This window comes from Propithecus coquereli, unplaced genomic scaffold (assembly GCF_000956105.1).
Source record: "Propithecus coquereli isolate 6110/MARCELLA unplaced genomic scaffold, Pcoq_1.0 Scaffold833, whole genome shotgun sequence".
Classification (NCBI taxonomy): domain Eukaryota; kingdom Metazoa; phylum Chordata; class Mammalia; order Primates; family Indriidae; genus Propithecus; species Propithecus coquereli.
In genome coordinates this window covers 387,179-413,489 of record NW_012154541.1, presented here as the reverse complement: position 1 = coordinate 413,489, position 26,311 = coordinate 387,179, and the positions used below count along the sequence as shown (strand labels likewise).

General features: G+C 35.1%; 1 protein-coding gene across 1 annotated transcript in view; it reads left to right on the top strand.

Moving 5' to 3' along the window:
* Window positions 1–8,152: 8,152 nt before the first annotated feature.
* Window positions 8,153–26,311, top strand: part of KIAA1328 (KIAA1328 ortholog) — a gene marked incomplete at its 5' end in the record, with an annotated part of 172,000 nt that continues 153,841 nt past the window's right edge. The window contains 1 exon segment of the mRNA XM_012663843.1: window positions 8,153–8,278. Coding sequence (XP_012519297.1) covers window positions 8,153–8,278 — 126 coding nt within the window.

The following is a 26,311-nucleotide window of genomic DNA, read 5'->3' as shown; positions in this document are numbered from 1 at the left end:
TAGGATTAGGGGCACGCAAAACATTCTAAGCAGAATAAACAGTATATGCAATCTTTCTATGTCATGGAGTAGGCAGGTATTTAAAGTGAAGGGAGTACCTGTTATAGTAATAATCTTTGGGTTCTGTATTTCCCTGGAAGTCTTATGACTGAAGGATTGCATTAGAGTTGGAGCCAGATGGTCTTACCTCAGGTTCTTACCTCAGGGTGACCCTGAATGAAAAAACATCTCTCTTTTCTGAAGCTTTTCTCCCTGACATGGAAATAGCATAACTTTTCATCCTCCAAAACAGTGGGGAAAATGGTGAACACTAAAGTAATGCCAAACTTCGGCAAAGGTTGCCAGTAGCTCCTCAACTCTCAGTCTTTAACTGGTGTGGCCTCTCTGCAGCATTGGACACAGTTGACTGCATCTTTTGATTAATTCCTTTTTCTCTGCCTGCCCTCTACATGTTGCTGTTACAGTGACCCTCTTTTCTTGTCACGCTTGGAACATTACTTTCTCCTGAGAGGCTTTCCCTGGCTCCTTGGTCACTTAAGTCTGCTTAGGAAGTACTCCTACAGCACTTCCTAAGTCATTTGTTCTTCTAACTATGTGTTTGATGATCTGCCTTCCTTATTTCCTGTAGGAGATAGTCTTGATCTTGTTCATTATTGCATGTCTAGTATCTAGCTCAGTCTCAGATACTAATGTACTCAGTAAATTTATTCATTCGATAAATATTTATTGAGCATGTATTAGGTAGGTTAAGGAATTCAGCAGTGAAGAAAACATACAAAAATTCCTGACCTTACAGAGCTTATTTGTTGAATGAATGAATGAATGAACAAATGAATGAATGAAAAAAGCAAACTACACACTCCCTGGACGGTTTTACCCACTCTCATGTCTTTGGCCACCACCTATAAAGTGATTAACTAACTCCTAAATCTCTATTTCTACTCAGAGTTCTTCTCTGAATTCCAGGCCCCTGGATCCAAGTGTCCCCTATTGGCCATGTCCACTAAATACTCCCGGAGCATCTCCATCTCTGTGTCTAAAGATGCATTCCCTCCAGACTTTTTCTTTTTTCTGCATTCTCTATCTTGATAAATGTTAATAGAATCACGCATCTGTTACATATCTTATCACCTAATCCGTAAGCTGACACCGCTTTAAATTTCCTTTTTCAACCCTTTCTCCCCCAATTCCTGCCACTATTACTCCAATCATGCCCCTCTCATCTCTTGCTTAGACAATTATAATGATTTTCTAACTGGTTGCTTTGATTGTAGTCTTAAGCCCTCTGATCCATTCTTTACACTTCTACCAAAGGTATCTTTATAAAATGCAAATTAGCCATAAGACATCAGTGATATAAATAGAAGTAAAATCTAAACAATTTAGATAACATTCAGGATCTGGCTTCTGTTGGTCTCTGAAACCTCTTCACACATTCTGTTCTACTCATGACCAGTTAGCCATCCGTGCTGTGCCGCTTGCAGTTCCCTCAATGTGTATGTCGATTTCATTTCTCCATGCCTTTGCTATGGATCTCTCAGCTGAAGTACTCCCCACCCCACCTCCCTGGTACATCTGTATACTCTTTTTTCCAAAATTCATTTCCAGGATCACATCTCCTCTGGAGCCTCTCCTAACTCCCCCCTGACATAATCAGATGGTCAGAGTGAACCACGCAGCCCCACTTTTTTTTTTAATCTCTGTTGCACCATATGTATAAATGCCTCTCCTAGAACATGTTATCCTTATTTGTTTAAATATCTCTCCCTCTCTAAGGCCCTTGATATCTTTAAAAAAAAAAACAAAACAAAACACAAGGTCTTGTTCTGTTGCCTGGGATAGAGTGCAATAGCATCATCATAGCTCACTGCAACTTCAAACTCCTGGGCTCAAGTGATCCTCCTGCCTCAGCTTCCTGAGTAGCTGGGATTATAAGCAAACACCACCATGCCATTGTTTTTTTGTAGAGACAGATTCTTGTTATGTTGCCCAGGCTGGTCTTGAACTCCTGGCCTCAAGTAATCCTCCTGCCTGAGCCTCCCAAAATGCTAGGATTGCAGGCATGAGCCACTGTGCCCAGCCTTTTTTTTTTCTTTTAATTTAAAAGAAAGGAAATTTATTTCTCACAGTTCTGCAGTCCAATATCAAGGTGCTGACATCTGCTGAGAGCCTTTTTGCTGGGTCATGCCGTGGTGGAAGGTAGGAGGGCAAGAGCGCATAAGAACACAAGAGAGGGCTTAACCCACTTTATGACAATTCCACTTTCACAATAACTAACCCACTCCCATGCCAACTACTCCTGTGATAATGACATTAATCCATTCATGAGTTAAAGTCTTTTTAAAAATATATTATATATATACTTTGTGCCCAGCATTATGCTAAGCACTTTTCACTTGTTTTCTCATTTATATTCACAGTTGCCCTGTGAGGCGAGGTAGTAGTGTCTCCACATGAAGATGTCAGAGAAGTTACTTGCCCAAAGTTATATCATTACTAAGTACCAGAGTTAAGCTTTGAGTCAAGAAAGTGGGCCTGACACCTGAGTCTGTGCTTTTACTGACTCTACACTACTGCCTTTGTCCTGCTTATGCCTGTTGCACAGCATTCAGAAGGCGTTTGTTAAATGACTGGAAGAAAGGTTGGCAGGCCTTTTTTGCATGGCCTTTTCTGCTGCCTTGTATATACCTCTCTCTGGCTCAACAGACAGGCTCTAGTCAGTATATCATTAGATCATTGTAAAAGTTTGTCACCTGACTTAATGACCAAGGACACATGGAGGTATAGAGAGCTCTTAGGAGGCTAAGCTGATACTCAGGTTTCTGCTTCTCCCTTGATAACTTAAGGTAGAAATAGAAAGACAAGAGACTGAGTAATAGTAGAAAGACAAAAATACAAAAAAATACAAAGAATAAAACCAAAACTACAGGAGTTTTTCTGTAACTTTTTATTATGATAATTTTCAAATATAAAGAAAAATTGACAGACTGTTGCATTGAACCACTGTATACCTTCTACCTAGATTGCGCAATTGTTGATATTTGGCTATATTTGCTTTGCCCCCTCATCATGTATATATGTATATATTTTTATATATAATTTTTATAGTTCTATAAGTATATAAATATATATAAAGATCTAGAATATAAATGTGTAGAAATATAAATATATTTACTTAAATAAATAAAAATTTATTTGGTTACTTTTTTTTCTGAACCACATGAAAGTGGCAGGTATCATATGTCACCCCTGAATACTTCAGACTCATCTCCTCAGAATAGGAACATTTCAATTTATAAGCCACATTGTGATACCTAAGAAAACTAATAGCAATTCCTTAATATCAACTGGCATTGAGTCCATATTCCAGTTCCCTAGTTGTCCAAAGAATGTCTTGTATAGCTATTTTTTCCCTTGAGCAAGAATCCAATTATGGTTTATGGGTTGCATTTGCTTGCATCTTTGGTCTCTTAATCTACAATAAGCCTGCTACCCCAAACATTTTCCCCCATGACACTGATGTTTTGAAGAGTTAAAGCCAAGCATTTTGCAAAATCTCCCATATACTGAATTTGTCTGATTGTTTCCTTGTGGTGTAATTTAATTTGTTCCTTTATTCCTTCTAATTCCTGTGAACTGGGAGTTAGGTTTACAGATTTGATTAGATTCAGATTTAAAATATTTGTCAAGACTATTTCATAGGCAGTGTTGCCTACATCATGCAGTAGGAAGTACATAATTTCCGTTTTTCCACTATTGGAGATTCTAAATTAATTCACTTCATTTGGGTAGTGACCATCATATTTTGCCATTTAAATGTACATTTTCTTTTTTGATGTAAGTAATCTTTACACCTTATGAATGTCTTATTCATTAACCTTTCACCCAACGGTTTTGGTAATTATTAATGATCCTTGCCTGAATTAGTTATTACATTGGGTATTATAAAATGATGATTTTAAAATTTGAGCATTCCTTCTAAGTTATTAGGTAGTATCCTTCTTCTGTAAAGAAGAACTTCACTTTTTTTCCCTTCGATCCTTTTGTCCCCTTTTGAGTGTCACTATGAACTGGTGGATTTTTATTTATTCCGTTTTCTATTAATTAGAGTGATTATTTATTTCAGTGCTCAAGTTGTTCCAGATTTGGCTAATGAGAGTCCCCCTTCAGGTTAGCTCCTATCCCTGTGACAAGCCCCTATCTGTCTTTGAACACTTTCTTGCATTATAGCACAAGATGTTTCAAGTTCACTTTGTATTTTCCCTACCCCAGAATGGGATTCAGCCATTTTTCCCAATTAGTCTTGATTCTAAGGAAGGAGAATCTTTTTTTTAATTTAATGATTCACCTTCTCTCTTCTCACAGAGGCCTCCTTTCATTTGGTTCTGTCTTAGATTAGGATTACTAAGTACCAGATCCAAGCATCCCAGCTATCAGAGACAAGGGTGAGGTGGAATGGTAGCGGAGGACTCTGCTAGGCCAGAGGAGTTCTTCCAGCTTAAGACAATCCGTTTCTACTTTGGCAGCCTACTAGCAGTATATCTTAGCAGTGATTCTTCCTCCCTTCACCTCTGATTTTTCTCTTACACAGAGTTTTTGTTCTTTCACTCATTTCCTTATTCATTCTGCTTTGATCTTTCATTTTAGTTTTGTATATAATGCATTTTAGAGTTAAGACTTTAAGCATGATAGATGACCATTTCCTGTAGCCATTTTGGCTAATTAATTCAATGTGTAGGTTTTGATGTGATTTTGCTTAATACTAATTTATATTTATTTATATTATCCTATGAGGACTTCTTTGTTTGAAGAGATTGTGATGACTGCTATTACTCTCAGTTTGTAAATGGTGGTTGGGCAGACTCCAGTGTGTTAAATTCATGTGATGGTTTGGTGTACACCTTCCCTTAGGTTTGGTTTTCTACATCTATTGCATTCTTTTCTGTCAGTTGGCCAGGATTGAGTTAAATATGTCTTCTCTTTTATTGTACCCCCCAAATCAATGAAGAGGACATTTTACCCACATTTTCCTAATATAAATCCCTCTCTCCAGATGGAAGGTTGAAGTCTCATTGTGCTAGGGAGGAAGGAAAAAGGGAGCATTTTGAAATCTGGTGTATCAAGAAAGACATAAAAAACTGATAAAGGTAGGACTACCTGTTTTTATATTCTGCCACATAGCATGTGTTTAAATGAATTTGCCTATAATTTGTCTCGAATGCTGACATTTAACTCCTAGGCTGTATAATTGTGCTTGATTTTTCAGAGTAAAATTCATATTCTGTGACCAGGCTAATATGTTCACCTACTATAAAAATTACTGCCTATGGTAACAGCTAGCATAAAAAATTCTTTTTATATACATAATAGCTGGCGGAGACTCCTGGGACCACCACAAATCATTCCTGTCTTTTGGAGCTTGCTGACAAAAAGCGTGGAAATGTAAAACCAGCCTGGTCTAACATAGATTGACTTTGAAAACCTATTAACTTATTTAGACCACCATTCATACTATTGTTATTGTTGTTTTTTAAGATGCCGAGTATTGAACAAGCTCTTCTAATTAATGTATTCTCTAAGCTTGCTAGCCTTTCCTTTTCCCTGTGAACCAGTTCCTCTTCTATGGACCATCTCTGGCTCCTTTTTTTTTTGTTAAAGGTTAATAATGAGAATAATGAAGCAATTGGTTATTTATGTAGTCATGATTGGCAAAAGTTATTAGAGCAGGAATCTGCCCAGAAGCAATGATTAGGTTATGAAAATGTTAAGGAATGCTGAAACCAGTCACCATTTGTGACATTTAAGAAATACTATTCCCACCCTTAATCATGATGACCTGTTGTAAAAGTATTTATACAGAATAATCCCATTGGACAGTAATTCTTATACCAAGAGCATACATAAGTAAGTGTTAAGGGGGAGATTCGGAAATGATCTGAAGGAAAAAGGAGCCAGGGGAAGAAATTACCACAATGAGAAGTAAGGAACAGAACCCTCTGTTGGATAGAACTGTCTCCCAGGCACCTAAGCTATGAAGTTAGGTGACCTTTCCTGTTTAGTATTTTCATCGTGAGCACTTTGCAAGTTTTAGGAGCTGTGAGAGAGTATACCCCAGGTTAGGTTACCATGTTCTTTATACAAAACTATAAGAAATGTGTGGAGGTATATGGGCAGAAAATTCCCTGGTGATGGTTTTATTAATGAAATATTGATTTAACTGGTGTTATGCAAGACAAAGCAAAAATCAAATTATAATCCCTTTATGTTTAATATAGTTAGGAATTTTCTGTGTAAATAGGCAGTAATTATTAATATTTTTACCAGAACAAAAGTTATCACTTTTACCCAGCATTTAATTTTTTCTTAATAGCTTTATTGAGCTATAATTCACATACAATGAAATTCTCCCTTTGCAGTGAACAATTAAATGGTTTTGAGTATATTCCCAAAGGTGTGCAAACAACATCACTGATTTCAGAACATGTTCATTACCTTCCTCCCAAACCCATACCTGTTAGCAATTACTCCCCATTTCCTCTCCCCCAACCCGTAGTAACCACTAATCCACTTTCTTTCTGTATGGATTTGTCTATTCTGAACATTTTATATAAATTAAATCATACAATATATGGCCTTTTGTGTCTGGCTGCTTTTATTCAGCATAATGTTTTCAAGGTTCATCTATGTTGTAGTATGCAGCAGTATTTCATTCCAATTTATGATGAAATAATATCTCATTATATAGCTATTCCACATTTTGTTTATTCATTTATCAGTTGGTGGACACTTAGGTTGTTTTCACTTTTCTACTACTGTGAATAATGCTGTTCTGAATATGTATGTATAAGTTTTTGTGTGGACATATGTTTTTGGTTCTCTTGGGTATATACCTGGGAGTAGAATTGCTGGGTCATATGGTATGTCTGTCTAACTCTTTAAAACACTGGTAAATTATTTTCCAAAGTGGCAGCATACCACATTCCTATTGGCTGTGTAGGAGGGATCCATTTTCTCCACATCCTCATAAACACTTGCTATTGTAAGTATTTTTGATTATGGCCATCCTAGTGAATGTGAAGTAGTATCTCAATGTGTTTTTGATCTGCATTTCCCTAATGGCTAATTATGTTTAGCATCTTTTCTTGTGCTTTTTAGTCATTTGTAAATTTTGTTTTGGGAAATATCTTTTCAAAGCCTTTGCCCATTTTTTTTATTGGGTTAATAGTCTTTTTAATTGTTGTGTGAGTTCTTTATATATATCTGGACACTAGTCCTTTATCATATGATTTCCAAATATTTTCTCTCATTCTGGGGTTGTCTCTTTCAATTTCTTAACAGTGTCCTTTGAAGCACAAAGTGCTAAATTTTTTTTTCTTGGAAACAGAGTCTCACTCTGTCGCTGGAGCTAGAGCACAGTGGCATCATCTTAGCTGCTTGCAATCTCAAACTCCTGGGCTCAAGTGATTCTCCTGCCTCAGCCTCTCGAGTAGCTGGGACTACAGGCACATGCCACCCACCTGGCTAATTTTTCTATTTTTTGGAGAGACGGGGTCTCACTCTTGCTTAGACTAATCTTGAACTCCTGGCCTCAAGCAATCCTCCCACCTCCCGGCCTCTGGGCCTCCCAGAGTGCTAGGACTACAGGCATGAGCTGCTGTACCTGGCTAAGTTTTAAATTTTGAAGTCCAAGTTAGCTATTTTTTCTTTGGTTGTTTGTGCTTTTAAGTGATCATTGCCTAATCGAAGGTCACAAAGATGTACTTTTATGTTTTCTTCTAAAAGTTTTATAGTTTTAACTTTTACATATAGATCAGTGATCTATTTTCAGTTAGTTTTTTTAAATGGCATGAGGCAGGGGTTCCTTTGCATGTGTCTGCATTTGTTTTTATGTTTTCAGATTTAAAGTATTGAGAGATAAATTTGTCTTTAAGTGGAATGACCATAGCTACTATCTTTGTGAATTATTGTTTTGTGATTTTGGGGGGGATGCATGTACTCTTTTCAGCTAAAGACTTTATAGTCACCTACTCTCTCACCAAATATTGTTGCATTTCTGTCTCTGTTTTGTTTATTGGAATTACAAAAGCAGCACTGATGGATGCAGGTTGAATCAGTTTTTCACCTTTTTTTCCCTTAATTTGCAATCTCACCTCTTCAACTACAGTATAGAGAATGCCAAGAACTTCTAAGCCTCTATCAGAAATATCTATCAGAACAGCAGGAGAAGCTCACCATGTCACTCTCAGAACTTGGTGCTGCTAGAATGCAGGAACAGCAGGTAAGCATCTTTATTCTTACCTTTCTTGTCTTTAATGGATCAGCAAGATGTCAGAAGAGCCATTTGGCTTTTATATTAATTGCCTCACAGTATATAATATTGTTTTACAATATGCAGATACAGAATGTGATTGAGTTGATGTCTTTTACTGCCCTCTTTCCTTTCTTCTCCTGTTCCTGGGGCCCAGAGGTAGGAATGATCGCTTGAAGCAGGCTGTGGGTCAGTGGGGAAGCTCCTGGTTGTATGAAGCATGGTAGGAATGGTAAAGAAAACTCACTGTTCTCTTACTTAATGAAGAAGATCAGGTGGGCTGTTTGTTACTCATTGTCCTTATGGAAAACACTAATAAGCCTTTCCTAACTCAAGTTTATAATTTTTTAGAATAATAAAAGTGACTTGGTGACATGTAAAAACTTTTATTAGAGAAAATTAGAATATTTTGCATATGTTTCTATACATATATTAATCACATAAATATATATGAATATTTCTATGTAAACATTTATATACATTTTACCAAATGGTATATATTAGGTAATTAAATAAATGTTCAGAACCCTGCCAGTTGTGATGTGAAACAAGCTCTAAAAACACATTTATTTCCCTCTAGCAACTGATAATTGATGTTTTTTTCATACCCATGAGTTTAAATCTTCAAATGGATGAAGATAAGCTTTATATATTAAAACATCATAGAAAGAACTTTGTAGTAGGGTCAAAGTCATTCATATTAAGTATCAAAATATGGATAATATACTAAAGTGTTAGCTTCCCCTTTGAATAGTATCAGATCCTAAAGATCAGATTTCAGGGTTTTTTGCAAACATTTTAAAGATCACCCTTGCTCTTCAACCTAGGAACAACTATTTCAGATGGATTAGTGGTTTGGCTAAGGGAACTACAGTTTTGGACCTAAAGTTTACGCATATGGAAGAGTAAAATAAATATTTTGCTGGAATGTGGTATAGCTGAGACTTTTAACGTATTTTTGTTTGAAGTCAGAAATTTTCAAGAAATAGCCAAAGTATAAATGGTTTGTTGGTATTCTAATTTGAAATACTTTCTTTTGTTCTGTTTTCTGAAAATGTAGCTTATAAAAAGGGGCAGAGAAAGGTAGCTGCTATTCTTGATTGTTTATATGACTTTTCCCTGCCACTTTGAAAACAAATCAAGCAGTTTTTAGGATGGCCCTTGCCTGTTGCTTTTGGGAGGGTTAGAGAAAATTATAGCATGAAGATCAAATTTCTGATCTTTGATTTTGCATTTCTGCTTCCTCCCTCTGCATGACATAGGGGTGTGAAGAGGGCACAAAACTGAAGGGCAACCCATTTGTCAAGGGTTTGAGAGGGGAGGCAAAGGAACCTTTCATTCACCATTATTAATAGTCTGAAAACCTCAAGGATATAGACTAAGAGTCAAGTAGTCACTAGGGGGCCCTAAAGACATCTATAATAGATAAGAAAGCCCAACCCTTTTCTATCTACTTCTGAAATTGAGGGAAAATAAAACTTTCCCAAGTGTTAGTGATTTATATTTAAGCTAATGATTTCTTGGAGTTTTCACTAGAGACGAACCATAGTTAACACTGCCTCCCTTAACCTTAGCCTTGAGGGGAAAAACTAAAAAAAAAAAAAAATCCCAAGTACTAGAATGTAAATGTTGCCCAAACACATGGGGAGAATACACCCTCAAAAAGAGACACTTTCATTATCATTTTTACTTAATCATGAGAAAATTTTAAACCACATTTTCAGGAAGTACCTAGCGGTCAAGTTTTAGATTATGCTTTATAAACAATGAAAATAAAACAAAGTTTAAGGCCATTTGTAGGCTCTGCCATTTGAACCTAGAGAGGGAAAATAACTTTCCTTTTGAATAGCAAGTGGAGAAAGTCACCTTATGTCTATGTTGTCTGGTTTGTTCTTTGTGACAGGCTTCTATAAGTTGAGCAAAGGTAAGCACCTTCTTTTCTTTCCTGTGGGAACTGGGTAAATTTGGATAACAAGCTTACTTCCTTATAAGAAGGGCATCATTGTGAAGACTTTGAATCTGAATGGGGACACTGACCTGATTCTCTCCCCTCCTCCCACTTACCTTGTGATGAAGTTAAATGTCCTCTTTATGTATTCACAAAAAGACTGTGCCCATCTCTGTAATAGCTCATTTCGTTTTGTTTTGTAATCATTGCTTATGCATTCATCTCCCTCACCACGCTTTTTTGGAAATGGTCATCCTGTTGCATTGGGGTTTGTACACTCAGAGCCTAACATAGGGCTTGGCTTAATAAAAATTTCTTTTTTGATTTATTTTTATTTAACAAATATTTATGTGGTACATACGTTGTGTGTCCCATAACATGTACTGTAGCACATGTTAAATCATTTAATCCCGACTCAGTCAGGTAAGATAGGTTATTATCTCCATTTTACAGGGGAAGAACCCCAGAGACAGAACGAGTGACTTGACAAGGTCATTCAGCAAGCGAGTTAACAAAACCACGATAGGAACCCAGACAGTCTGGCACCACAGTTTGTTGAAGAAAGAAAGACAAGAAAAACATGAGATAGCTAAAATTGTTGAAAATATGCTTTAGATGTTCTTGTTTCTATAATTAACTCTCCTTGGCTCTTAATCTGACATACAGGTTTTTGAACACCAGCGCAGAAACATGCTAGAGATAGGGGGAGACTATTTTCTTTCTTTGTAAGAAGCCACAGTGCCAGGTAAAACATAAAATTTTATTCTCAAAATAATTTTTTAAAAAATCTCACCTTCGGATTTTGTGATGGAGATGGCAACAGTTCATTTTCCAGGAGGCATTTATTTGACTTTGAGAGAATTGTTCTGTTTCTTCTTTGTGTTGGTTGCCATCTGGCTTAAACTGCATATTATGGGTTTTGCTTATAGTTATATTAAGTCTGCAGTTCTCCAGAAGAATGCCCTAGCTTATGATTTCCTTTTTTGACTTCTACCATTTCCTTGAAAAGAAATTGCTTTATTTACAAGGTGAATTTTTTCCTTGTTGTCTCCCAAGCCTCCTTCTTGCTTTGCCTCAAAGATGAATGCATTCTACATTCATTTTGTGATTCATTCAGCATTACAAGTTCTTCATTGTGGGTTCTAGAGAGATTCTTCACTTGTTCTATTTAGATTGAAGTATTTCTTTGATGTGTGTCTATTACCTCATTATGTTATTTTAAGAAATAGTACTTACCCGCCTAGGACATGGTGGCTCACGCCTGTAGTCCTGCTACGCTACTCGAGAGGCTGAGGCAGGAGGATCACTTGAGCCCAGGAGTTTTAGGTTGCTGTGAGCTAGGCTGACAGCCATGCACTCTAGCCTGGGTAAAGAGTGAGACTGTCTCCAAAAAAAGAAAAAGAAAAAAGAAATAGTACTTACCAATAGTATAATCTTAGTCTTGGACATGGGAGGAACTACTAACCATAGTTTTGGCCAATGTAAATTTTAGAATAAAGCTTTTTCTTGTCACAGTCAAGTGTTACTTGTTTTGTTGTGAATCTAAACAAATAGTGTCACTTCGAGCCACAATAGTTATAACTTCTATTTTTGTCTTATTTGATAGGCTATACCATTTTAGAAAAATTGTTGTGTTTTCTAAGTACTCTTTATATTAAGAGAAAGCCTGGGAAGCATTTTGAGTAATATCTCCCACTCTAACTTGAAAATATTGGTGGACATGCACACCTTACTCTTTTTCTTAATTCTGCATTATTTTGGCAGGTAGACATAAAGAGGTACCTTTAGAATTTTCTTGAGATTTCTCTCTTTTCTTTAAAATGGGTAATATCATCTCTTTTTAGCTATGGGCAAAGGATATTGAGGAATCTCTGCTCTTCTTATCTGGTAAAAGTCCTGTTAACAGAAACTTTTCCATTTTCCCCATGATTACTTTTTCCATGTTCCTTAGAAGATCTGGATGATGGACTAGTCAGGAATCTGAAATATACTAAAGATAAATCATTGTTGAGTACATATTTAACGTCTCTTGATGGTCCCTATCACTATTACTTCTATAGTTTTACTAAGAGAATTTTTTTATAGTGCTTAGGGCCACACAGTCTTAGGGCTACTTCCAATTCTATGACTATTTTCATGTTTTCTTTTGGTTAAAATTTTGTGTTTAACTACCAACATATAGTCATGTGGTAATAAAGCTCCTTACCATTTTAATTCTAATTTTATTTTATGCATTTTAATATGTATTGAATGTGTAATATCTATCCTAATTCTATCTAATTTGATACTAAACTGCCTTTGAGTTATAGTAGCACTTTATTATAATAAGCCCAGATTTTATTGGCAATCCAGAAACACCACCATACTTCTATAATAATTGAGAAAGAAACTAAATTAAAGAAGGTATCATATTTTTTGTACTACTAAGCTCCTCACAGAATAAAAGATCTGTAGATAAAACAAGAGCAGGATTAACAGCTGACTTCTCATCAGAAACAATGGTGGACAGCATATTGAAAGAGCTGAAGGAAAAAAAAACAAAAATGCTGGCAGTCAAGCAAAACTGTTCTTTAAAAATGAAGGTGATATAAAGACATTTTTAAATAAACTAAGACTGAGAGAACTAGATGTTAGTCTACCTGCCTTTATTTATTACTATAAATACTAATAGAAGACTGTTCAGATGAAAGGAAATGACATAAATCAGTATCTGAAATCCACACAAAGAAATAAAGAGCACCAATAAACGTAATTGTGTATTTTGCTCTTCTTAAATAATTTTAAAGGCACCTGAATAAAACAATAATTATAAAACTGTATTGTTGAGCTTATAAGACATAAAGATGCTTTATGGTGTGTGTGTGTGTGTGCACGTGCACATTTGCACAAAGGAGGGAGGAGAGAAGGGAGCTATATAGCAGCAAATTTTCTATATACTCCTGGAATTAAGTTAGTAGAAAGGCAGTAAAACTGTCTTTATTTGTAAATAACATGATCCTGTGTGTAGAAAACCCTAAGGAAACCACACACACACACAAAACCTCATAGAACTAATAAATAAGGTCAGCAAGGTTGTAGGACATGAGATCAATTTGCAAAAATCCGTTTTATTTCTGTTTACTACCAATGAACAATTAAAATATGGATATATTTAGCAAAAGAAGTGCAAGGTGTATGCACTGAAAACTACAAAACATTGCCGAGAGAAATTAAAGATCATCTGAATAAACTGAAAGGGGTTCCACGTTCATGGATTGCACAAGTTATATGTTGTTAAGATGGCACTTCTTCCCAAATTGAGCTATAGATTTGTTGTAATCCCTATCACAATTCCCGCAGATTTTGGTCATTTTTTATAGAAACTGATGAGATAATGCTAAAATTTATATGGAAATGCAAAGAAATAAGAATAGCTATTATAAAACAATTTTGAAAAAAAAAGAGTGCTGGCCCTTTATCCTGCGCTGGGGGTGGGGCGGGGGGGGGAAACAATTTTGAGGAATTACTCTTTCCAGTTTGAAAATTTGTTCTAAAACTCTGTGGTATAGTAGGTGGAATTTTAAAGTTGCTAACATTAACTTTGCCCCATGGCAAAGTGGTTTTACTCCCATCACTGTGTTATATTATACAGTAAAAAAGATTATCTGGGTGTGTCCAATCTAATACATGAGAAAAGCAGAGAGCAAAAGATGAAGTCACACAGATTTGAAGCATGAGAAGGATTCAACACACCATTTCTGACTTTGTAGATGGAAGGGGATAGGAACTGAGAACAGTTTCTGGCCAACAGCAAGAAAATGGGGATCTAAGTCCTATAACCACAAGGAACTATATGCCGTCAACAATCTGAATGAGCTTGGAAGCAGGTTCTTCCTCAGGTTTCCAAATTAGATCACATCCTAGCTGACAACTTGAATTCAGTCTGTGAGGGACTAAGCAAAGAACCTAGCTGAGCCTGCCTGGACTCCTGACCTACAGAGTTGTGAGCTGATGAATTTGTGTTATTTTAAGCCACTACATTTGTGGTAACTTGTCATGAAGAAATAGCAAACAACTACATACAGTATTGAAGACAATGTAGTACCACCAAAACAATGGACATATAGGTCAATGAAACAAAATTGTGAATTCAGATAATAAATCCTAACAATTATGATCAGTTGATTATTGACAAAGGTGCTAAGGCAGTTAAATGGGGGAAAGAATAATCTTTTCAACAAATGATGATGAGACAATTGGATACTTGCAAAAAAAGAAATAAATTTAGGCCCTTCATACCATGCACAAAAATTAACTTCAACACTAATCCAATATTCAAGACACCTTTTTTAAAACCTCACTTCAGATATTGATTTTTCTCAGCACCAGGTTTTGTTTTCTTTATGTGCAGCATTTATTTATGCCTGTTACTTGAACAGTGGCTCGCAATGTATCATTTACTCTTACATAATTAATAGTAGCGTGAAATATTGCTTTTAAATTAGAAGAATGTTGAACGGAAAGGCAGGTAGGTACCTGGTTACCATGTCAGGGGCGGTGTCTAACCACATGGAGGATAGCAAAGATCAGAGGTGGGGAAACTTTTCATGTTGGAAGGCCTCATTAATTTAGCTGTAATCATATAAGGCCACATTCAAGAAACTTCAGTTATACTTAAAACTTCAAATATACTTTAAAATGTACATCATTTTGTAAAAATCTAACTACTATGTACTTAAATAATTTGAAAAAAATAAAAGCTATGTATTAGTTTTAAAGTTAACTAACCTTTTAATGACTTCGTTGTGTCTGCCTTTTGTTGGAAAGCATTTGAATATTTGGTTGCAGCATGGAGGTCCACAGTTTCAGTTGATCCTCTTCATGAATATCAGTCCTTTGTGACCTTAAGGGCATCTTGATTTGGGTTAGATAGGAGAATGTAGCTTCACACCAATAAGTGGTTGAAAACAAGAAAGCATTTTTTTGGGCATGTTGCCAAAGGCATGGATATTCTACTGCATTTTTCCATGTTTCATTTGGATCTTAGCATCAGACAATGACTTTAAAATGTCATCTACTGAGAGCTCAATTAATTCCATCTGTAGTTCTTTAGGTGCCTTGGTGATACCAACTAGGTGAGGCTGAAATGCTAATTTGAGTGTGATGTCATGATTTTCAAAGTCAGTGAATCTTTTATTGTATTCTCCAGGTAATAGGTCTATAACAGTTGTGTATTCTTCTAATGATTTGCATATATCATTCTGCTTATCGGTGACTTTTGCTAAATGGGGAAATGGTCATCTGAAACTTCCTTTGAAGAAGTGTTTTGAAAAAAGATAGCTTTTTTTTCAGAATGCTTGGATTTTTTGCCACATATCATAAATGGAGTTAGTTTTACCTTCCAAAGAAATATTCAAGTTATTTTGATTTGACATGATATCACACAGAAATGCTGCATTCCTATAAAAATTTTCTTTCAATAATTCACATTGCTGATTCTGTTCTTCACAAAATTTAACTATCTGTTCTTGCAGAGATAAAATTTTGGTTAGCAGTTGTCTCCTTGATAGCCAACACAGTTTAGAATGATAGGCAAATCCACAGTGAATACCTCATCCTTCAACTTTAGCATGTTGGGAAACTGACAGTTGCATTTGCACTAATTCAGTTAACAATACTTATAACTTGTTGCGAAGTGTCACTTAAAATAGTAGCTTTAGCACAGAGATGTTGCTGATGCAAGATACAATGAAAAGAAATGAGAGCATCTGGATCTGTTAATACTTTTGTTTTTAATCTGTGCAATAAACCTTTCGTGTTTTCCTGTTAGGGAAGTCGCACTGTTTGTCTGTACATACACTCACTAAATTTACCAAATTTAGTCCAACTTCATGACATTTATCTTGAAAGCTGTTGAAGATATCTACTCTCTGTGTTCTGTTCACAAGATTGCCCAAAGCAAGTAATGCTTTGGAGCAAAGAAAATCTTCTGTTATGACCCGAATGATGCATAAAACCTGAATCAAGTCAATAGTATCAGTTGATTCATCCAAAGCAATTAAATAATATATATTTTCCTTTTGAAATATTGCATGAAGTTGTTCTGTTAAGTTGAAGGCTAATTCATGAGGCCCATCAGTTACGGTTCTCCTTGAAAGAGGCAATTGTTTGTGCTTTAAAACATTATTGGGGTCTAAGCATCCTAAAGCTTTGACAATGCATTTTCATAATTTCTATTTCACTGAATGGCTTCTCTTTTTTCCTGAGTATGTATATAAGCTACTTTATAAGTTGCTTCAGTGGCATTATTTCCGGGTCTTATTGCTGCTTGAATTAATTCTCTTTGCTTTTGCTTTTCATCTTTTAATTTCTGCAATACAACCTTTCATGCCTCTCCCTCTAATTTAAAATATTTGTGGTCCTTATGAGTGTTATAATGCTGATGAGCATTGAATTTCTTTAATGTTGATATTGCAGTATCACAAAGCAAGCAAATCATCGTCTCTTTGGCAGAAACAAGATTATATTGCAGTTCTCAATCCTCATTAAAAATCTGTCGTCTTCTTTCAGCATTTTCTTGGTCTTCTTTAACATGATGGGCTGTTAAGCAGACAGAATTAAAAAATACTGTTGAGCTGTGCAACTATTCACAAATTACACTTCAAACAGAAACACAGTGCACCGTCGTCAAAAGCTGATAACAAACTGGCCTATTCGACCACCATAAACTCTCACCAACCAGCCTCATGCAGTGGTGGGTCCAGTCAGGCAGGGGAAGTTAGAACTAAATCATGGGCGTAGCAGCCGTCAGTTTAGCCCTTATGGCTTACTAATGTTATTATCGTGGGTCAATCTGGGAGGATTATTTCATTGACACTTATTTTATTCTTTGGTATATTAAATACGTTCATTTTAAAAATAAAATAAAAATATAAAAGATGAACAAATATGTATTAATAAAAATAAAAGGATTTGTTCTATGAAATTTGGATTCAGTCAAAAGGCTGCACTTAAGGACCTAGAACGCCACAGGTTCCCCATCCCTGGTAAAAATCTTCACAATGCCAGTCACCAGAAATAGAAGTTCACACACTCTTTCTACTGTATCTTGGAATCACAGTATCCAAGGAAAACACAAAGCAGTCAAGCATTGTATGGAACAACACCCTACTCACATAAAAATGAAACAGAACACCATCAGCTTCAGTGGCATTGGTCTCTCATGGACATGTCACTTATGTCCACCAGGTCCCCTAACAGCCACCCTAACTCTCTTGTCCATCTTCTGTCCCATTAAAAGCACTCCTCTTTCTTCCCTCTGGAGTCCAAAATACTAAATACTGGGGGTATGTTGAGGGCCACTGCTGCACACACCTAAAACAGAGGAGTACACATTGAGCCTGAAACAGGAAAAGCTATTCCCACACAAAGTGATAGTTAAGATTCTACTTTGTTTGTGGAAATTTATATCTTCATTTTCAGTTAGATAAATTCTTGATTCTCTGTTATTTGACTATAGCAATTTTATGTAGAAGATGCTATAATGGTAGCTGACTAATCTGCGGAATGGAGAATTTTTACTGCGTTTTTAAAATATTTTGCTTTTCAGTATGTTTTATCCATTATTATATTTATTATGGTCATTTATTTATTCAGATAACTACACAAATTATTATTGACCAGTTGCTACCAATGTAAGAGAATGGATCAATCTCTATACACTTCATTGAAAGTTGTGCATACCTATTCTAAATCCTCAAATCAGACTAAATTGAATAATAATAAATAATTTCTTGGTGAAATATTACAAGTCTTCTCTAATAGTTGAAACTATTAGTTATAGACATGTATTTACTATTGTCTTAATGTTAGTTGTTTCTAATTCATCAATAATTGGTACCAGGTACACATTTTTAAATTTACTTCCACATATATATAATGTGTCCAAAAAATCTATTTTTCAGTGCAATCTAGACATTAATGCCTGGTTATTGACTTGAAGAAATATGTTTTCTACTGGCGGGTTACAGATTCAAAATCTGGAAAGTGATTAAACTGATAGTGTAATATTCATAACATTAAAGTATTCGTGTTCTCTAGATATGATTGGACCACAGTGGTCAAAATATGTTCACCAATTTAGGCTTATGGTCACTCTTTTTGGAGTCAAGGTAGTTTGCCCTTGTATCTGACTATTTGACATTGGTTCTGTGTGTGCATTGCCCAATACGGTAGCAACTCACCACGTATGCCTATGAGCACTTGAAATATGACTAATGACACTGAGGAACTGAATTATTTATTTAATTTTAATTTTAATAGCTATATGTGTCTATTATATTGGACAATGCAGTTCTGGAATGGTGATTAATGCCTGGATATGAGAAATTTATAAATTTCCATATCAATAAGTTGACTGTTTAAGGAGGCATAAGCTAGTCATGGCTGGGCTTTTTAGCTCATGTGAGATCTGTGCTTTTCAGAAAGAATCTGTGATAAATTGCATATTACCTTTTCATTAGTAGAAAATTTTGTTGCTGAATAATACTGAAACAAACCCAGTGAAAATTTCAATATCAAAATGAAATAAAAATTTGCATGCCTGCTTTTTACAGGTAACAACAGTAGGCACCAACAAACCTCAAAGTAGTTCCACGACTTCCCTTTTGGTGATGAATTTATGGGGGGAAGAAGGAGGAAAGAAAGGAAAGATAAATGGTTGGGTGAATAAGAAAACAATGTAAGATATTTTATTCCAATCGCCATAGAGTAGTATATTAGATCTCTTTTGTCAAATATCTGAATAGATTTGATGTTATCTAAGGTTCCTTCCAGCTTTAACATTTGTGATGCTAAATCTTAAGAATGCTGAGCAGGAAGAAATCTCTGAGAGTAGAGCAGCCAGATTAATGTAGGATTTGGAGTTCATTGTTTGACTTGTGTTGTTATATGATCTTAATCTCCCTGGCCATATAATGATTTCTGTTTTGCTAAGTAAATTTATTTCATTTCAAATGGAGTATTGATTAAAAGAAAGCTCTGATAAATACTCCCTAAAGTGTGGTATCTTCCTTAATAGCCTTTTTAAGAGTGATAGTCATGCTTTTTAATCATTCAGATATAAATATACTACCTAAGGAGGCAACGTATTAAGAGAATAGGCTAGAAAGAAGTACAAATATAAAAGATAACTTGTGTGTCTCCCCAAATACAACATGTTTAGCACCGGTGGGCACAAGGAGCATCTTGAAGCCTCAGTCCACTGTTCCTAAGTCTTTCACTGTGTATCACTAAAGACATGTCATTGGCTTTGGGGAAGTAATCCTATTCTAGTTGGTTTGCTAACTATGTTGGTAGCTCCTGTTCTTCTTCCAAACTATTAACTTTTTAAGTTTAATGCTTGATTGATTTTGTCAATCAATTGCTCTGTTAGCTTACATCTTTGCACAGTGTTCAGAGTTCTCAAAAGATGTGTAGGCTTAAGTGTTTTGCTCTGCTTCAAGTAGGAAATAAATGTTTGATGAAAGCCTGCCTGCTTGGCAGATTGAGTGACTGCTGTTTTTCCTTCTACCCTTACATGGCTACATAAATGAGCCTTACTTGATACTCCTTCTCTCAGAGCCTTTGCCTGAGTACTGTCTCCTAGAGGAGGATACCCAACTGGAACTGTGTGCCATCTTAACCTCACTTTTTTTTAAGCAAGGGAACATATTAATCTATGAAACCCAGAAATGAGGTGTTTCACAGTACCAAAGGCCACCCCTCAGGTTTGGTGCTTCATGAAGAAGATTCACAAGATTAAGCATATAGTCAAACTTACAGCCAAGATTTATTACAATGAAAGGATACAAAGCAAAATCAACAAAGGGAAAAGATAAAGTCTTGAAGAAACCAGATGTAGTCTTATAAAAGTCTTCTCCAAATGGAATCACACAGGATGTGCTTTGTTCCTCCAGCAATGAATTGGGGCAACATCTGTAAAACGTTATCTACCAGGAAAGCTCATTAAAGACTCAGTACCCACGCTTCATGTTTGGGGCTGGTCATGTAGGCACCCTCTGCCTAGAATGTACCAATTTCCAGACTCCCAGAAGGAAAGCGGATGTTCAGCATGAACCACATTCTATAACCCATTTAAGCACAGTAAAATACCTTTATCAGTTAGGGAATGGTGGAAACATTTCAGAAATCAAAGTTTCTATATTGCCAGCCAAGGACAACCATGAAAACAGGCCTTTCTAGGATCTATGTTAACTGTTTTCTACTGAGAATGCCTCAGGCAACATTCAGACTTGGAACTTTTAACCTATTTTTAACTTTCCTTTTGTCTAGTCTCTTAACTGTCTTCTTTTGCTGATCATTAGTGCCACTTAGAGATTAATAGAAATATAATATACTATACGCCTATTCTTTTGCCCAACAGGGCCATTTTTATTTCTTGCATGCCAGAGCACCAAATCTTCTTTCTTTTTACTCTTTGCCACTGTTTCTTTTTGGGATTTGCTTTGCCCAGTTCTTCAAGAGTATAGTCCCTAGTTTTTTTAAGATTTTAACTACAGATGTCTTTCTCCCTTGAAGCTGCAGGCTAATATTATCTTGGAAGAAGGTTACATGAATACCTATCGATGTGCTTCTCAAGACCTAGAAACTTTTAAAGTTGAACCTCCAGCACCATAGGGAGGATTTTATGTTTATCATAGATATAAACTGTAAGTATTTTATGGACTGACTGAGAAGTAAACTGAACCTTTAAGTCAGATCTAAATCATTGTCAACTCATACTTCCAAGTAATTTAAGAATTTAAAAATAAAGAAACTTTTGTTCTGCAGGTGGGATCCCATTTAAAAGCATTTGGGTGAAGATAATAGGAAAGAGATATAGAAGTGATGTAATTGTGGGAGTCCACAGAATAGAAAGTAGATGATACTGCCCTAAAAACAGAGTAAAGTTGGTATAGAAATACAATATTATAGGAATAGGGCCTTCAAATGTATTGGTGTCAAGCAGGAAGATCCAGCTACCAATCACAATGAGGATTCCTGCTGCATGGAGGATGACAAAGACCGTAACAATGCCAATCACCAGAAATAGGAGCTCACAGACCTCAGCTCACCACATCTTCTATGGGTTCGAAGTCACCAAGGGAGTCTCAGCCCACAAGTCTCTGACTGGAACAGCACTTTACTCACAGAAAGGAAAAGAGATTCAGCAAGATGGAGTGGGGAACCTGTGGCCTTGGGGTCACATGTGGCCTTCTGGATCCTTGAGTGTGGCTTTTTGACTGAATCCAAAGTTTATTAAAAGGATTTGTTCTGTGAAGTTTGGATTCAATTGAGGGGCCAGGAATAACTATATGAGTATTGAACAAAATAGATTATAGAGCAAAGAATATTACTGGGAATAAAGGTCATTTTATAGTGAGGACAAGATACTGCTAAACATTTATATAGTTAAAAACAGCATTAAAATACATAAATCAAAAAGTGATATAACTTAAAAGAGAAGCCAACTAATCTACAATTATAGCTGATTTCATTACCACATTCTCAATGTTTCGGAGAACAAGGAAAATCTACTGCAGATATAGAACACTTGAAAAACATTGTCAGCCAATTTGATGTAACTGCCATTATCAGACTACTTTGGGAGGGAAAAAAAAGGCATAACCTAATAGCATTATATCTATTAAAGAAATTGAATTTGTAGTTAAAAAGTTTTCTCACAAAGAAAACTCCAAGCCAGAGGCATCACTGGTAAATTCTTCCAAACATTTAAAAATGGAAGAAATAATACCAATTCTACATAAAGTCTTCCAGAAAATTGGAGAAGAAATACCAACTCATTCCATGTGTCCAGTATTACCCTGATACAAAAGCTGAAGACAAAAAACTAATATCCCTCATGAACATATGTGCAAAAATTCTAAACAAATTTTTATCAAATCAAATCCAACAGCATTTTAGAAACAATAATATTTCATTATTTAGTGGGGTTTATCCTAGGAAAATAGGTTTGATTTAGCATTTGGAAACCAATCAAAATAATTCATTATGTTAACAGGCCAAAAAGGAAAAATCATGTAATCATCTCAATAGGTGCAAAACTTTTTTTGACAAAATCCAACATCTGTTCCTGATAAAAATTCTCAGCAAACAAGAATATAAAGGTACTCTTTCAACCTGATAAAGTGTATCTATGAAAATTCTACATCTAACATCATACTTAATGGCGAAAGATTAAATACTTTGCCGCCATGGTCAGGAACAAGGCAAGGATGTTCAGTCTTACCACATCTATTCAATTGTACTGGAGGTTTCAGGCTGTGTATGTAGTAAATCAAGAAAAAGAAATAAAAGACATCCAAATTGGGAAGGAAAAAGTAAAATTATCTTTATTCATAAATAGCATGATATCTATGTAGAGATTCAATGGACTTTACAAAAAAATGTGACTAGAATTAATAAGTAAGTAAATTTCACAAAGTTACAGGATATGACATTAATGTATTAAAATCAGTTGTATTTCTGTGTGCTGGCTATGAACAATTAAAAGCAATACTATTTATAGAACATTTCAAAATAGGAAATATGTGAGGATAAATGTGACAATATCAAAGACCTATACACTGAAAAGTTATAAAATATTGCTGAATGAAATTAAAGAATACCTAAATAAATGAAGAGAGATCCATATTCATGAGGTTAGGATACTTATACTGTTAAGATGTCATTTCTCTCCAAAATAATCTAAAGGTTCAATGCAATCCCAGTCGCAGTCCCAGTCAGCATTTTTGTAAAAATTGACAAGTTGATTCTAAAATTTATACGGAAATGTGTAGACCCTAGAATAACCAAAACAATGTTGAAAAAGAAGAACGAACTCAGAGAACTAACATAACTTGTCAGTCTTATTATAAACCTGCAGTGTGATATTGGTGAAACAGAACAGAGAATACAAAAATGTACCCACACAAATATGCCTAATTGATTTTTTGACAAAGGTGCAAATGACATTCTGTGGAGAAAGAATATTCTTTTCAACAAATAGATATCCTTATGAATATCTCACAAAATACAGAAAGAAATTAACTTGGATCCATACCTACCGAACATAAACAAAAATTAACTCAAAAGAGATCACAGCCCTAAATAATAATAAAATTTAAACTATAAAACTCTCTGAAGGAAACAGAGCAACATTTTTTCACACTTGGCTTAGTCATAGATTTATTAGATACAACAGCAGAAGCACAATCCATAAGAAAACCAGTCGAGAAAAGCACTTGAAAGGGTGCTCAACATTAGTTATCAGGAAAATGAACATTAAAACCACGATAATATATCACTACATAGCTATTAGAATGGCCAAAATTAAACAGGATTTCCCTATCAAGCAAGGATGTGGAGGAACTGGAACTCTCATGCACTGCTGATAGGAATGTAAAATTGTGCGACCACTTTGCAAAACATTTTAACTTTTTGAGAAAGTGCCAAACACAGCTGTCATATGATCCAGTCATTTTACTAGGTATTTACTCAAGAAAAATGAAAATATATAGCTATGTACTAGTGTTCACAGCAGCTTTATTTTTTATAGCCCCAAACTTGAAACGACCCAAGTGTTATCAGTAGGTGAACTGATAAATTGTAATATTCATATAAGTGAATATTACTCAGCAATGAAAAGGAACTACTGATACATGCATCAACATGAATGAATGTCAGAATAATTAAGCTGGGTGAAGGAATCCAGACTAGATGACTATATACTAAATAATTGCATTAATAGAAACCCTCTTAAGAAAACAAAGTAATCTTTAATGATAGAAAGTAGATTAGTGCTTGCCTGGTTGGGCAGGTGCAGGTGTAGGGGAGTGGATGGAAGAGATTACAGAGGGACACAAGGAGACTTTTGGCGATGAAGAATATATTCATTGTCTTGACAGTGGGGATGGTTCCTGGTATATACATATGCCAAAACTTAACAACTTGTACATTTTAAATATGTGCAGTTTATTGCATGTCGAATATATCTTAGTAAAGCTATTGAAAAAAAGAACTGCATGGTTTTCCTTTAAGAGTTCTAGCTGCCTGGTGTTATTGTGATCAGAGCAGATTGTCCAGCCCTAGTTCAGCTCTATCTTTTCCTCTTTGATATATTTTATAGTGCATGATATATTTAATGCTCACAAAAGAAACTTGTAAGCAGTTATTATGGCTATTATCCTAACAAACTGAATATTCCTGACAAAGTAGAAATGTTCCTATTTTAGCTTATTTTTAATGACACATTACACAGGCTTTAAATGTCAGTCTTTGTATTTTCCAACCCACAGAAACTTGAATGAAGTTACATATAAGAGCGATCAATTGTAATGTCTGTAGACTAAATATCAGTTTCTGAAAATAAATTTTATATGAATCTTTTCTCCAGATAATTTTACTTTGAAATGTTTTTAAATATAACATCTTTATATAAGTGCATATAGATTGAAGAAGCAGTTATAAAACCTGAAATTTCCATGTTTCAACTGTTTTTACTATGCCTGTTAATGGACTACAGGTAGATAGTGTGCGAACTTCATTGGTTTACTGTGCAATAAATTACTACCCTTGTAGTCAATAAAGAGACAACCATCACCATAACTTGGAAATGTTAGACATTTAGTTATATCTTAAAATACAATTCATGATTATTTAAAAACTACGTTTATTTAAAAACCACTGTCTGTGTGTGAAAGATTTTATAAGTCAACATTTGGCAAGCTACAATATTCGACTTCCTTAAACTATACTTTGGAGTATTAACTTATAGTCTTGCTCTAGTGCTTACTATTTAATAGACGAGATATTTTTCTGCTAATTTCTCAACAGTTCCTCCTGAATGCCACTTAAGATCATGGACTTTGGAGCCAAAATGCTTGGGTTCCTATCAGTAAGCTCTACTGCTTACTGTAACTTTGGGCAGGTTACTTGACATCACTGAGCCTTAATTTCCTCATCTGCAAAATGAGGAAAATGTAATGAATAGACATGATGGGGTATCAGGATTGAATGAATGAATAAATGTAAAAAGAACAGTACTTAGTTGCAACAAATTCTATATAACAATTAGCTTCCCTATTATTATCATTGCTATTGCTATAATTGATTTTATCTAGGTTGTAAAGTAGATTCTGGTGAAAAACAAAAATATCTGTTTGGTAATTGTCCTTATGTTGAGTTATTTATCTTTTACGTTTATAACATTCAGCCTGAATTATGTCAATGAGAGATTATCACACCTGGTTTTCATCTATCAGTCCTGAGGTACTATATTCACCAAAATTAGGTGTTTTGAGTTTAAAATTGAGGTTGGTTAATAAAAGAGTTTTTTTTATTCTTCTGAGAATAAAATTTTTTGTAGCCACCAGTGTTCATTTGGTTTAAAAGCACAGGAGAAAACTACACTTTATGAAGTGGATTTCTACGATCAACTATTATTTTGGTTCATCAGAATTGCTCCCTAAATTTAGAGCTGTGGTCCATCTAGACTAGCATTTTCTCTTCAATAGGTCTCCAAGAAGTATGTTAGGAGAGAACATGGGTAAATCTAGAGGAACTAACAGAAGGTCCCACCCCAATCTTTTTTTCAAATTCTTCTGCTTTTATTCCCATCCAGCATGACTCTTTGTTTTCTCTAAATCATAAGAAGAGAGCTTCAGCCCCAGGAACTCCAGAAATAGCTGGGAAGATAAGTTTTAGTCATTGTGAACATGAGCCAGGCGAAACTAAGAATATTTTTAAAACATAGTTTGTTGTTAATGTATTACTTTTTAAGACAGTTTATTGTTTCTTTGTTATTTTTAAACTAATATATTCTGGTCTTAGCAATTAAAAAATATATGGCATATTAATTCTAAGTCCTCTGTATTCTCCTTACTCAGCAATAACTACCATTAACTTTAATGTATATTGTTCTATATTTTTTTCTATACAGTGTCTAATACTTTATGAAAAATGGGTTAATACTGTATATACAATTTTTACAACTTAATTTTTTTACTTAATATCCATCATATGCTTTTCAAAGGAGT